We start from the raw sequence: 13598 nt of genomic DNA, 5'->3' as shown, positions 1-13598 counted from the left end.
TAACCATGCAGCCCTCAGTTGGATTTCATTTTCCTGACCTTTTTATTTTTGGTGGTTTGATTTGTGTTTTCTCAGCACACCGGCTTTTGGTATCCTCCATTGTGTTTGCATTCCATGAGATAATTGTTATACTTGCTCTTCACCTGTGCACAATCTCATTTCAAACTCAGACCTCAGCCATAGATTTTCAGACTATCTATATCATCTAAGTTGAATGCCTCAAGTGTAAATTTCTTCAGTCTGTCAGCATTCATCTAGATCTAGATATCAGTTTCTTTGAATTATGTTATGACAGTAATATGCAGTACCAAAAAAAGGTAAAAAAAAATGATGACATAGCATCACTGAGTTGTGTCATTAACCCGTCTCTTAGGCCCTACTAGAACAATGCAATGATATAATCCAGTTTCAGTGTGCTTTGCCTATATTTTTTGTTTTTCCCCAGATACCTGCACTTCAACAACATTGAGTCTTTGGAGCCCGAATCATTCACCCATCTACCAAAGCTGGAACGACTGTAAGTTCATCCTGTCTGATCTTTTGACCAAATATTGCTAAACTGTATCTATTTTACACACAGTCCAAAACACAGTACTCAGAAGTAAAAACAATTTTCAAAAAGGAGTTGTCTCATAAATCAGCTGACAAATACGTTCACTGATGCAACTGGATTAAGAGGGATTACTTGATAGTAATTAGAAAGCTATAACTAGAATAATAAAACTTGGTATGGAATTAAGTGTCACCCACTTGTTTATCATGACATTTGAGTGACGTGCAGAATGCAGCAAACTGTGGGCCATAAATCATTATAGTCAAAGACTCTCTAATAAAACGCTGAGTGAACAGTTCCTTCATATTTTAGGAGTTGATTCCAGACTTCTCTTTTTAGCCCCCGGTAAAGGCAACATATATTTTACAGAAGGGGAATTTATTGTATGTGCATATACAGTAATGTTAGAAAATAATTGCATACCATGGGCATGTTTGACATTTTCAACAGTGCAAACTCTTGATCTGCTTTGATTCATTGCCTTTAAAGGTGATACACTCTTAACATGTGGTATAATGTTAAGTTTCACAGTTGGTAGTTATTCTTATAATTTCATTAATCAAAAAGAACAGATCGATTACATTATAAAATGATTTACACTCGTACATGTATTGCACCTTCAAATCCGTAACATTCAAATCAGGTGTCGCAGATTGGATGCCAATGTTTAGAACCTCCGTAGGGAGTGACAGGTCAACCCCGTCTTATTTAAACCTCTGACATCAAGGGTCTGGTGTTCTCTGTGCTATTGAAGTCTGTGGTGTCATCACGTCAACATGTCTCCAAAGCCTTCAGAAATAGAAGTCGTGGGTGCCTATGTGTCAGTAAAGGGATTCAAAATGTCTCCAAATGATTTGAAATTAAGTATTTCACCTCAAGAACAATCATGTAATTTGTCGAGGATCAGCCGCCCCAAAGAATTAAGCCCAAGAGGAGACTATTTGATGAAAAAGGAAGTCTCCTAAAATATAAAAATTACACCACAGGATTTGTAAGTAACTGTTGCTATTGTTGGTGTCAAAGTGCATGTGTCTAAAATAAGAAAGAGATTGAATAAATTTGACTTGTATGGGAGGCGCGCCAGGTAAAAGTATTTGCTTTTCACAAAGAACATCAGGGAAAAATAACAGTTTGCCAATAAACGTGCCGGAATAATGTGCTTTGGACAGAAGAATCAAAGATAGAGTAGTTTGGCCACACTAACAGAGACATGTTTGGTGCAGAGCAAAGACAGCTCTTCAGGAAAAGAAACCTCAAACCATCTGTGGAGCATGGTTGGAGAAATGTTATGGTTTGGGGATGCATCGCCGCCTCGGGGACTGAACAGATTGCATTGATTCAACTATGTATTGTGTATCATATCAAAGAGTGCTTGAAAGTGAGGCCTTCTGTCTGAAAGTTGAAGTTGAAATGGAGATGGATCTATCAACAGGCTAATGATACTAAGTGTACAGGGAATTCCACCAAAGAAATGGCTCAAAAAGAAGAAATGGAGGGTTATGGAATGGCCTAGTCAAAACCCGGATTTGAATCCCATTGAAATGTTGTGGGGGAATTTAAAACGGGCAGCGCATGCAACAGAACCCTCAAGCATTTTGCAATTGAAGGAATTTGGAATTGAACAGTGGTCAGAAATTTCAACAAGCTGATGTCGGAGATGAATGGGCAATTATGCAAAACGCCTCCAAGAAGTTATTTCTCCTGAAGGGAGGGGGCCAGTTCTAGCTTCTGAGGCCAAGGGTGCACATGCTTTTTCCACAGAAGAATACTGGATCTATTTAGATTTTTGGTTGAGCGGATGATTGAAAAAGCTAGTTTTCCTTCTGGTGGTGTTCACAAGTATGTCACCTTTTAAAATAAACATAAACATATTCTTTATGTGTAGCCTATTAGTCCCTAACAACCCTGCAGAATTGTTTAATGTGTTAACAGGCAGATGTGATGAAGCCTCTGCTTCTATAAACTGTTCACCAGATGTTGAAGAGTTAAAGTCCTTTTTCTAAATTCTTGTTTCATTGTTTATGAACCAGTGGCTGCCCAGCGTGTCCATACTTCCCAGTCTCTTGGCTGGGGGGGATGTAAGGACATCTGCAGAGGGAAAAAAAAAAAAAAAGAGTAAAAGGGGAGGGCAGGAATGCCCAGGTGCACACTCTATTGTTGGGAAATATCTCCATGGTCACAGTGAAATCAGTGAGAGAGCAGAGCGCATCTGTAGATACATTTCCTGTGAGTGGGCTATAAAATGTGGAGTTATATCAAATATTAGCTTAATTTATAGTTATTTTAAAAGTTTTGGGGGAATGTCTTTCGGCAGAGACTTACGTAAACAAGAAAAGGTTTTGATGTCTGCTTTTAGCCAAGGAATGCAAGTCTCAAGAGTCATTGAGTTTCGCCAACATAGCATGTCTGGGAAGAGGATTTCTTGTCCCATTTGGTAAATGGGAAATGATATTAACAAAAGGCCCATCCTTTGTTTAGATATATCCACTATTATTAGTTGAGAAAATGAATTTCAAAACTTGTTTCAAGAAATTCAAAAAATGTCTCCCTTTTTTTTTTTAGGGACTTTTTAATGGAATTAAGTGATTGGAGGCTTTAGATACTCTTTATAGCCATGGCTTACGGCCCTCAAATACAGTTGTGAACACTGCTTAATTTTTTTTTTTTTTTTTTCTGTCTCTCACTCAGGTTTTTGCACAACAACAGAATAACCCAACTAGTCCCCGGAACCTTCACTCATCTTCAAGCCATGAAGCGATTGTAAGTGGAAGAGACTCCAACAACCACTGAAACATCTGTGCGAGAATGCATGTCCATATCAATTTGATCCGTGGCCTGTTTTATCCGTTAAATGCCACGTAACACCGTTCTCACGCTTTGGGTGCAAGGCTCACAGCTCAGTCCTTCCCACAGTTGTGCTTTTCTCTCTTTGAGTCAGCTGCAGCGGAGATTTGAGGAGGCGTTTGACGGGAAAAAGAAAAAAGCTACCAAAAAAACAAAACCCTGCTATTGATCTCTTGCAAAAGATGTTTAATTTTCACTGAAATATGACAATGTGGGCTCTTACAACATCGGGTTAAATATCTCTAATATAGCCTTGAAGCCGATTCTCCTCCAGCCAACAGACAGCGAAGAACAATCAGCAGTTTGGCCTCATCCCATTGTCTTAAATGAGCTTTTAGTATTTGTTAAATTCCAGGACGGTATGTTTAAAACGAGATTCTGAAATACACTGCAGTGAGGTGTGAGTAAAAACCTAGTTAGTTCATAACAACCTTTTGTTCTTTACTAGTTTATTTAAGAGAGCTTCACAAATAGCCTCACCAATGTAACACACTGCCGAAATGTCGTGGATAATAGACACATTGTAGTAGAATTAAAAGCTGGACCAGTTAGTAGAAGATGAGGCCAAGCACAGAGATAGGTTCCCACGGCAGGATGAGAGGGCGTTCCAATATGGCCCTGCTGAGCCCCACTGTTTGGACTGAGCCGGGTTGAGTTTGGCATTGCCCGACCCGTTAAGTTCATAAACTGTGAGAGAGGGTTTTACACACCACTGCTGCATGCACCGCTCCACAGTTCCACAGTTACGTGACATATATGACTTTTTTTTTTTGTTCTTCCTCCATTTAACGACTGCGATGCCATTTCATACTTGCTCTCCGTGTATTTGTCTATGCATGGTGTCTGTGTGTTCAGGCGACTGGATTCCAATGCGTTAAACTGTGACTGCGAGCTGCTGTGGCTGGCCGACCTGCTGAAGCAGTACGCCGAGTCGGGCAACGCTCAGGCTGCTGCCACCTGTGACTACCCGAGTCGTCTGCAAGGCAGATCGGTGGCAACACTCACTGCTGAGGAGCTCAACTGTGGTACTGAGAGAAAGAAATACTGAGCATGACATGTCTGAAATATAATGGAATGGTTTTTTTTGTTTTGTTTTTGTTTTGTTGTTTTTTTAGCACATTCATAAAAGGGACATGATTTGTGTTTGGGAATCTTAAAATATCACATTTTTTTTTACATAGATTGATCTGTTCATGTACCGTAAAATGTCCTGTAAAAAATGTTTTCAGTTGTTCCATTGCATTGCGATCTATTTCTCCACGCCAAGCTCAGCTGTTGTGGAAATTACACTTATTATGGAACTTTAATGTGCTGTAACATTAACAGCATTAGCTTGGAACGACAAAGGAGGCCTTGTTAAGAAAGCACTAAGAAAGGTTTCCTAATCGAAACCTGGCCTAAAGTTTAACATTGGGTAAAACTGAGAGGAACATCTGGATAGTCATAAAGACATACACACACGGTTGCATAACAACATGCATGTTTTTTCCATATGCCTTTTTTTTACACACATTTACTGAAGTTAAACCAAAAACTCTGCAAAGATATGCATAGACAGATCCTTCAGACTTCCTTCCTGCGAATAGCAGGTATGCTTAGTCACCCTGTCTCACACGTACACCCCCACACACAGACACACACACAGGTGTATCCTCTCTTTGTGTCTGAGGTCCACAGGCACCCAGCTGTTCCACTCTTCAAACACCACCAGTTATGTCTCGAGTCTGGGTGAAATGTCAGTTAGTACTCCTTGAATTTGGCCAGTGGTCTCTCCAGTCTCAGACCACCACCAGCTGCTAAGGCCATCTTTTAGAAAAAGGTGCTGTGTGTGTAAATGTGTGGGATACTGCCTTTGTCATTAGAATGAAGAACATTTATTTTTTGATAAGCGGAGTTGAAACTTTGTTTAACGGGTGGATGAAAGTGGACATTTTTTACTCTACGGAAATATTGCTGTGTACATCATAAAAGACGGGCGAAAAGATTTCAATTGGCTCCTCCACCCAAAATCTGTCTTTGAAAGTATTAAATCTTCTGCAGACATGAGCGATGTAAATAGCTTACTCCTCTTTACAGGAAGAAATGGCTCTGAACGTTTTGATGGATACTTTTTCTTCTGCTTGTTGCAACTGAAACCTTTTGTGAACAACATGAACTTAAGTTGACCACAGCTTGTATATGAACCAGGAAAGTACACAGTTTGGAAGCACGCCTCCACACAGTTTTAAGTGTGCTGATATGTTTGTCCTCTGCAAGTTGAAAAGAACGACCACCTTTCGCTGTAAGTCTGATTTTCAGTCGGGTTTTCAAACGGGCAGTTAGCTCCTATAGCAGTAAATTCACTTGTCTTAGTTCTGAGTTTCCTCCAGCTCCCACCCAATACTGCAGTCTGAGCCAGGCTGGCTGGCAGTTGATTGTAACTCAACCCCATTTAGATTTCAGCAGCTAATTTGGATGGCCCCAACTTGCCCATTCTTGCTCAGTGTAACACCCCCCCCCCCCCTCTGCATCTGTCTGCATGGCCAGGCACCAGGGAAAGAATGTCTGCTTAAAAACATGGTGGAAGTCATTCCACACCTCCCTCCCTTTCCTCCCCTCCCTCCTCATTCTCCCTCTTTCCCTGTAAGCAGGGTGGAACAATGCACAGCAGGTTGAACAGCTGTCAAAACAGGCAACCCTTCTTGAGAATGAAGTGCCATCTCCCAGCATAAATGGAATCTGATGAGCCAAGCTTCTCTTCTTATCGGGCCTTGATAAAGGACGCCTTTATTGCGCTGGATTTTCCACCCGCTGCAATTACCAGATCCGGTGTTAAAATGGAGTCATTCACTGAGAGGAGGAGGATATTTTTTTCCAGAAGCTTTTTATGGGTATCATTTAACTGCTGATTTACACAGATTTATCACCAGGTCGGTGATAAATCTGTGTAAACAAATCCATGGTCCCCATGGTCTCTGTGTTAGCAGAGTAAAAAGAATTATGTAAAGGAGTGCTTCTGAAATGTGTCTCCCATATGTACACTAAGTGTGTTGGGTAGGGGCCAGAGAGAGTGTGTGTGTGTGTGTGTGTGTGTGTGTGTGTGTGTGTGTGTGTGTGTGTGTGTGTGTGTGTGTGTGTGTGCGTGCGTGTGTGTGTGTGTGTGTGTGTGTGCGCGCGCGTGTGCCACGAGTTGGCAGGTGAGTGTGGGGGCTCGTCTTACACACAGGTTAACTTTGAGAGATGGTAACTTTTGTTCATGTTGAAACCTCGTGCTTTAATATACACGTGCTTGTTGACAAAATTAAAGGCTGACTATTAGTCTCGATGATCACCTACGCACACGCTTGACTCAGCATCAGCAGGATCAGCGATCTTTGGATACGGCGGCTCAGAAAATAGTGCCGAAGAGAATGGCCCGCTATTTGTCTTAACTGTTTTTGAATATCTGCTGAAATAATAGAACTGGCTTCGCCTTATCACCCAGGCACGCTTGGAAAGTCGAGAGGGGTTCACTGGAGGCTTGATTCAACCGATTAGACTGATGGTGCTGCATAAAAGTCACATACACATGAATTGAAATGCACGCCCATTGATTTGCATAATCACCTCACATTCCTCTTAACTGATGTTCTCCTGCAGAGGTTCCCAGAATCACCTCGCAGCCCCAGGATGTCGACGTTACATCTGGAAACACTGTCTACTTCACCTGTAGAGCCGAAGGCAACCCCAAACCGCAGATTATCTGGCTCAGGAACAAGTAAGACACTGAATGTTATAACCTGTAACTTTTCTGCTCTAAAAAGTCTAAAAAACAAACCTGCGTTATGTATTTTGTTGGATTGTGTACTTGCATTATGCCAAATGCTTCCAACAATATTCAATCCTAGTAATGCAATCCCTCCTCATAGGAAGGAATAGCTCAACATAACGCACACAGGAGAGAGCAAAGCCATCGGTAACTGCTTAAGCTTAAGATCATCAGACTGGTTTTGTTTGTTTTGATTGAGAGACCCCTGGTGGCAGAAATTCTATATTGTAAATGGAAGGCTAAGTCAAATAACCAAAGACTTTGCCCTTCACTGAGTGTTTTTAACCTAGTTTGAGTTTAAAGATGGTTTTAATACATCTGTCTTTGTCCCATTCATTTTTGACATTTTAGATAAGCAAAAGTCACTTGTGTTGTGCTTTTGCCATTCCCATTTCAAAGATGTTGACATGCTGCAAGTTATTAAGTACCAGTCACTGAGTTTTAAGAGTTATTATGTTCCTTTTTTTTTGTTGCAAAATGCAGTTTGTACACATTTGATTGATAGTTTATGAGTTGTGGTATGCATCTGTGTGCCCTCCTTGTAGCAATGCTCTAAATATGCGCGATGACAGTCGTCTGAACCTGCTGGAAGACGGGACACTGATGATTCAAGACACCAGGGAGACAGATCAGGGAGTCTACCAGTGCATGGCCAAAAATGTGGCCGGGGAGGTCAAGACTTCACAGGTCACCCTGCGATACTTTGGAGCCCCGTGTAAGTGGCTGCTATTATTCTAACTCTTAGTTCATTACGAAAGACCTTACTGCTATACAGTATTTCATTGAGTAAATGTACAGGCAAGTAATATACATCCCTGAGTAAAGCTACAGCCAGATATTACATTGTAGGTTCTTGGTTGGTCACACTGGGCAACAATATTATTTTTTTTGTCCCGAAAACAGAAATACGTAGACTTTATTATACTTTTTATACTGAATTTAAATCTGTTTTTAGGATTTTTCTAGCATGCATGGATTTCAAATGGCAGATTGTATATTACATAATTATAAAAATGGCTAATGTTACATAGAAAACATGCTTCTAAAATGTTTCATTGTTGGATGTTTGACAACATTTGGCCGCGGTAACATTTCTCTTTAGTGTCCAGTGTCTGTCCATCTGACAAAAAAAACGATGGGCCAAATTCTAAAATCATATTTGGATTCAGTCTGCAAAAATACTTATCCCTCCCGTTGTCTTCGGGTCAAAATGACCCGCAGCTGTGTTCAACAAAGTTCTATTTTATTTCTATATTTTTATATGTTTTTTGGATCATTGGTGGTCATCATTCTTTAAAGAAACCCTCCCAGCCTCCTTGTCACCAATGATCCCCAAAAATATGAAAATAAAATAGAACTTGGTTGAACACAGATGCGGGTCATTTTGACCCAAGGACAACGGGAGGGTTAAGAAACTAGTATATTTTTCCATGGGACAAAATCTTTGTTAACTAGTGTAATGTTCATGTGAAGCAGGAAATTGAAAATCCAAACCAATCTTCATATATTGCTACATTTGTGTGGGATTGGAGATGAATGTTGACGTTTTCAGTTTTGATTCAAATAGTTTTATCCTCGTTTAGAATTAATGTCACTGTGTTTAATACTGTATGATTTGGGCAGCAGTGGTTCACCGTCGGCATGAGGTCATGTAGGAAGTCGAGAGCGAGGTGTCTGCACCGTGAGTCGTGCTGAAACTACCGTTAGAGTTCAGTTGGTCGAATAACTGGGATGTCCCACTAAGCTGTGAGCAAAGCGTGCTGGCTTTCATGTGTTTCTCTCCACAGACGCACAAAAGAACATTCCGTCCTCTGTCTCTGTTGCTCTTCCTCTCGGTCTTCTACCTACTACACATACACTCTTAAACAGAACTCACTCATCACTCATTGATAGCACTAATTGCTTGCTGCGGGAGATCAGCACGGCTGTCTCTAGATGACCCAGGGGTCATCGACAGTTTTCTGAAAGCAGATGTTGTCCATTTCCTGTCACAGTGTGATTGTAAATATCAGGTGTCCCGCTGTCTACATATTTCCTCTGACTCGATTGTAATCACTGGCCAAATATGGACCGTGTTTTGGGACAAACAGGGAAATGGTTAAGTGTAGTCAAAGTGGCGTTATAAATAGAAATATACAAAGATGTTCTTTGTGCGTGAGTTGACCTTTCAAAAGCAGACATTGCTTCGGGAGCTTCCTTTTTGAAAATGTTGCTAGAATTTGTTTAGGTCATGTCCCGTTTCCTCTAATATACTGAAGCTACTCAAACCAGAAACCCTGATCGCCTTCCGCCTAACGAGTCAAACACTTTCCCCACGTTCTCCCCTTCCGTCTCCCCCCCTGCTCCCTCCAGCGCGGCCGAGTTTTGTGATCCAACCCCAGAACACGGAGGTCCTGGTGGGAGAAAGCGTGACCCTGGAGTGCAGTGCCACGGGCCAGCCACAGCCAAGAGTGTCCTGGACTAAAGGCGACCGGACCCCCCTGCCCAATGACGTCCGCATCAACATCACCCCCTCTGGAGGGCTTTATATCCAGAACGTAGTCCAGGCTGATGGAGGACAATACACGTGTTTTGCCTCCAACAATGTTGACACCATACATGCGGGAGCTTACATCATTGTACAAGGTAAATTATTCGACTAAGGTGAACACGTTTAGGCTTGGGATTTATTCATAAATACGATCAATTTAATACTCTGCGTGGTTTTAGGAGGATATTTTCTCAGCATAAAAAGAGACGTAAACAAAAAGGTTGTTAAAGCTGCCTGCATTTTTTTTTTTTTTTTTGATCTTGGGTCATATGTTTCTACATGGTGTCTTCACATTCATCAGACGAGTTTGGATTGATCAGTATATCTGATGACTGTACACTTTTGGATAAAAACCCATTTTTTTTGTAATGCTCACATTACCGGTTTAAGATGTGTCAGGTGTGTCTACTTCAGCTGCAATATCTTCTTAGCGTCACAAAGTAAAGGCTCCAAATGCAGCATAATTGCATATGAAATTAAATAGCTTCATGTTTTTCCCCCTCTGCCTGCAGCGATCCCCCAATTGACTGCGACGCCACAGGACCAGTCAGTCCTGGAGGGTCACACGGTGGATTTCCCCTGCGAGGCAACCGGTTACCCGCAGCCGGTGATCGCCTGGACTCGAGGGGGCAGTCCGTTACCTTTGGACCGCCGGCACGTGGTGCTGTCTACCGGCACGCTCCGCATCACTCGGGTGGCAGCTCATGACGAGGGCCAGTATGAGTGCCAGGCGGTCAGTCCTGTGGGAACTGTGCGCACTGCTGTGCAGCTCAGCATTCAGCAGAGAGGTGAGTGTGTCGGTGAATCCCCGGTGTAGATGAACGTACAGGACTGGATGTGGTAATGCACGGTTAAACAAATGTACGCGAGGTGACAGAATCCCATCTAATCTGATAGACCCTTCGTGACGGGCTGCATTGCTTGAGCACCTGAAGAGCAGGTTCTATAAAACGGACCACTTAAAAGTACGGCTGAAACGTGGCTGTCACGCAGGCTGGTGGTTAATGAGGCTGTAGGGCCCTTGTGAAACACTGCATGTTGGTGTAGGAGGAGGGGAGTGCTAGGTGGTTAATGTTAGGAGGGTGGGGGTGGTGCAGTACCCTCCATTCACAGCTAATTGGTTGTTTGCACAAGCGAGTATACTATTAAATTACTACGGTGCATGTATACAGCGAAAGGTATACAGTATACACGTGTGTTTGTGCGAGCGCAAGGTTGCGCGTGACGTACTGTTTTGCGTTATAATGCAATGCATTCCGTGTTTGCGTGCACTTTTTTCAGCCTAAGGCACAGAGAAGTTGGTGTTTCACGTTTATTTTTTTTCTTGTGCGCAACTGATTTTATGGTGTGTGTGTGCGCGCGCGCGTGTGCGTGCGTGTAGCAGCTGAAATTACAGGCTTGGCGTAGAACAGGAAAAGCAAAGCAGTTTGTAATCCCCGAGCTGACACCATGTTTTTCCATGTAGTAATGGCTGTTAACATGGCTCAAAGTACATGTTGCATAATGGCTCCACACTGTTAAAGCCCTCTATAAGCCCACGACCAGGGTGGCAGTCTATGACAGCTGTCTTACACTAAGAGTACTGTGCAGAGGAACAGACGAAACAAGGAGAAAATGAAAGAGGGATTACCGGGCTGCGATTTTTTGACATTTCTTCTTTTCTTTTTTTTTTTTTTGTGGATGTTTAGCATGCATTCATTCCGTAGACATTTCAGTTCACGTCTTGAAATGTGACAACGCACGTGCCCGCAGCTTAGATGCGCTGTACGTCGCGATGAAAGTTCAATGTTGATTTAAGGGCAGCTAATTAGAGTCTGACCGCTGTGAAACTACCTGCCACTCCACTTAGTGCTCTTAAGAGTTGTGGGATTTTCCCCATGGCCCGGTGGCTCACTGCTCTGACACATGGGAACCGTGGGGGAGGGAGGCCGCGGACGACTCGTGATGCTTAGACAGTGCAACGTAACACAATGACTCACTCTAACAATACTCAGCACTGTGTGTGTGTGCGTTTATGTGTGAGTCTGTGCTTGTGTTGTGGTCAAGGTGAAGCTGGTGATTTTTGTTACCTAATCAGCCTCTGCACACAAATGGAAATATGCTGTTTCCACTTAGTGTAACTAAAAAAAAAAAAAAAAGAAGACGCGCGTGCGTGCGTGTTTAAATATAGCAGGCCTTCATCTCCCAATTTGAACTCCACATTGACATCGCAGTGATTGTTTTACAACCTCGCCATATAGGAGAGAACGGTGCTACAGTGTAACACAAACACTTTGAGTGTGTGTGTGCTCCGTGAGCGTACGCAGGGTCGTAAAATGCTCAGATAAGGATCAGTGTTTCATGTCTGCTGTGATTTATTTCAACATGCACTTCACTTGTATAGAACGTTGAGCACCGGTGCATAATCATTAACGTGTGTGTGTTTGTGTGTGTGTGTATGTTTTAACTCATTCAGTAACGCCTGTTTTCACAAATGCTCCAAGGGACCTGACAGTGGATTCTGGCCAGGATGTACAGATTCCCTGTAGCGCTCAGGGCCAGCCACAACCTGTCCTCACCTGGAACAAGGTTAGACGCCGAGCGCTCCCGTCGATCGAATAGGTGTCCGTCACCTCGTAAGCTCAGAGGTCAAAGGGTTAGACACACGCTGAGGTGGCAGGAAGAAAGTGACCCGGGCTTGAGATGTGCTTGGTTAGTTTATCGTTTTTGACACAGGAATGAAAACAAAAATGACAATCAAACATTTAAATGGTCGATTTGTTCAAGCAGTTGTGAGGTTCTCAATCGCTGTATCGTAAGTTGATCCCCACTTTGACGTGTTCGCTGCCAGGTTTTATGACCTCTTCCCTCCGTTTCGCCCCCCCTCCCCTCCCCACACACCTTCTCTCTCTCTCTCTCTCTCTCTCAGGACGGTGTGCAGGTGACAGAAAGTGGAAAGTTCCACATCAGCTCAGAGGGTTACCTCGAGGTGAAGGACGTGGGCACCGCTGACGCTGGACGCTACGAGTGTGTCGCCCGCAATCCCATCGGTTACCAGGTTGCCAGCATGGTCCTCACCGTCACGGGTAAGAGACGGTTTATCGGCAGCTCATGACCTGACCGTCTTTTGCAGGTTCTTTCCCTTTCGGGCGGGGTCAGTCAGCGGACCAAGTTAATGAAGAAGGCGTTGACGTGTCGTTGAGCGATAAAAAAAATAAAAAAAAACTACTTAAATCTTTAAACGAGTATTTCTTCGCTTTACATGATATAATGCATACTTGCACCACCGTGCTGTTTTTGCGCGCAAAAGACATTCATTTACTACAGAATGAACATATAGCATGGAGTTAACACTCCATATACAAAAATGCAAGGGGCGTTCCCGATCTGCATGCAATTCAGGATGTCGTGATATTTTTCAGGCCCAAAGAAAAAGGAACGTGAAAGAGAACCCTCGGTAGCTTGCGAGTTGTGAGACGTGCGTGCGTGAGGCGAGCAGAGCTTCACCTCGTCAGTGTCAGGAATGTTGTAAACGTCAAGCGCACGTTGCTGTCACATTATTTCACAGCATGAGAAGCTCTTTGTTGATGATCTCCGTCCAAGTCAGTCAGTAATTCAGTCACACTCTGCTGCCGAGCTATCAGATTCCCGTGAGCTCTTCCCTGCGTGCGTGTTGACGTTTCCTGCTGAGATTTCTGAGGTCAGACCGCAACACTCCGCCCGTGAACCGTAAACCGTATCAAAATGTGCTCAGTTATTGTTGGAATCCATCAGACCTCACGTCGCAATTTCACTGTTTTCAGTGGCACACTCCCGAGAAAGGAGGAGTGCCAGAAATGTTTTCGCTCCTACTTCAAGGAGGCAAGCAAAGCACCACTAAATCAGAGAGTTGGAAAGACCTGTTA

The 13598-nt window shown here is 43.1% G+C and overlaps 1 protein-coding gene across 2 annotated transcripts in view; it reads left to right on the top strand.

Annotated features, from left to right (window-relative positions):
* The window catches only part of LOC138632124 (peroxidasin), a 48947-nt gene that overhangs the window by 22099 nt on the left and 13250 nt on the right, over window positions 1-13598 (top strand). For both annotated transcript variants that reach the window (XM_069717442.1, XM_069717441.1), the window contains 9 exons: window positions 446-517; window positions 3242-3313; window positions 4253-4422; window positions 7016-7133; window positions 7730-7899; window positions 9537-9809; window positions 10227-10502; window positions 12170-12282; window positions 12623-12779. In XM_069717442.1, the coding sequence (XP_069573543.1) occupies window positions 446-517; window positions 3242-3313; window positions 4253-4422; window positions 7016-7133; window positions 7730-7899; window positions 9537-9809; window positions 10227-10502; window positions 12170-12282; window positions 12623-12779 (1421 nt within the window). The remainder of the gene's footprint in view (window positions 1-445; window positions 518-3241; window positions 3314-4252; window positions 4423-7015; window positions 7134-7729; window positions 7900-9536; window positions 9810-10226; window positions 10503-12169; window positions 12283-12622; window positions 12780-13598) is intronic.

The sequence above is a fragment of the Brachyistius frenatus genome, unplaced genomic scaffold (genome assembly GCF_029030835.1).
Source record: "Brachyistius frenatus isolate BFR_SWC_R1_liver_20210118 unplaced genomic scaffold, ASM2903083v1 Contig_175, whole genome shotgun sequence".
NCBI classification, from domain to species: domain Eukaryota; kingdom Metazoa; phylum Chordata; class Actinopteri; family Embiotocidae; genus Brachyistius; species Brachyistius frenatus.
This window is presented reverse-complemented; position numbering and strand designations above follow the sequence as displayed.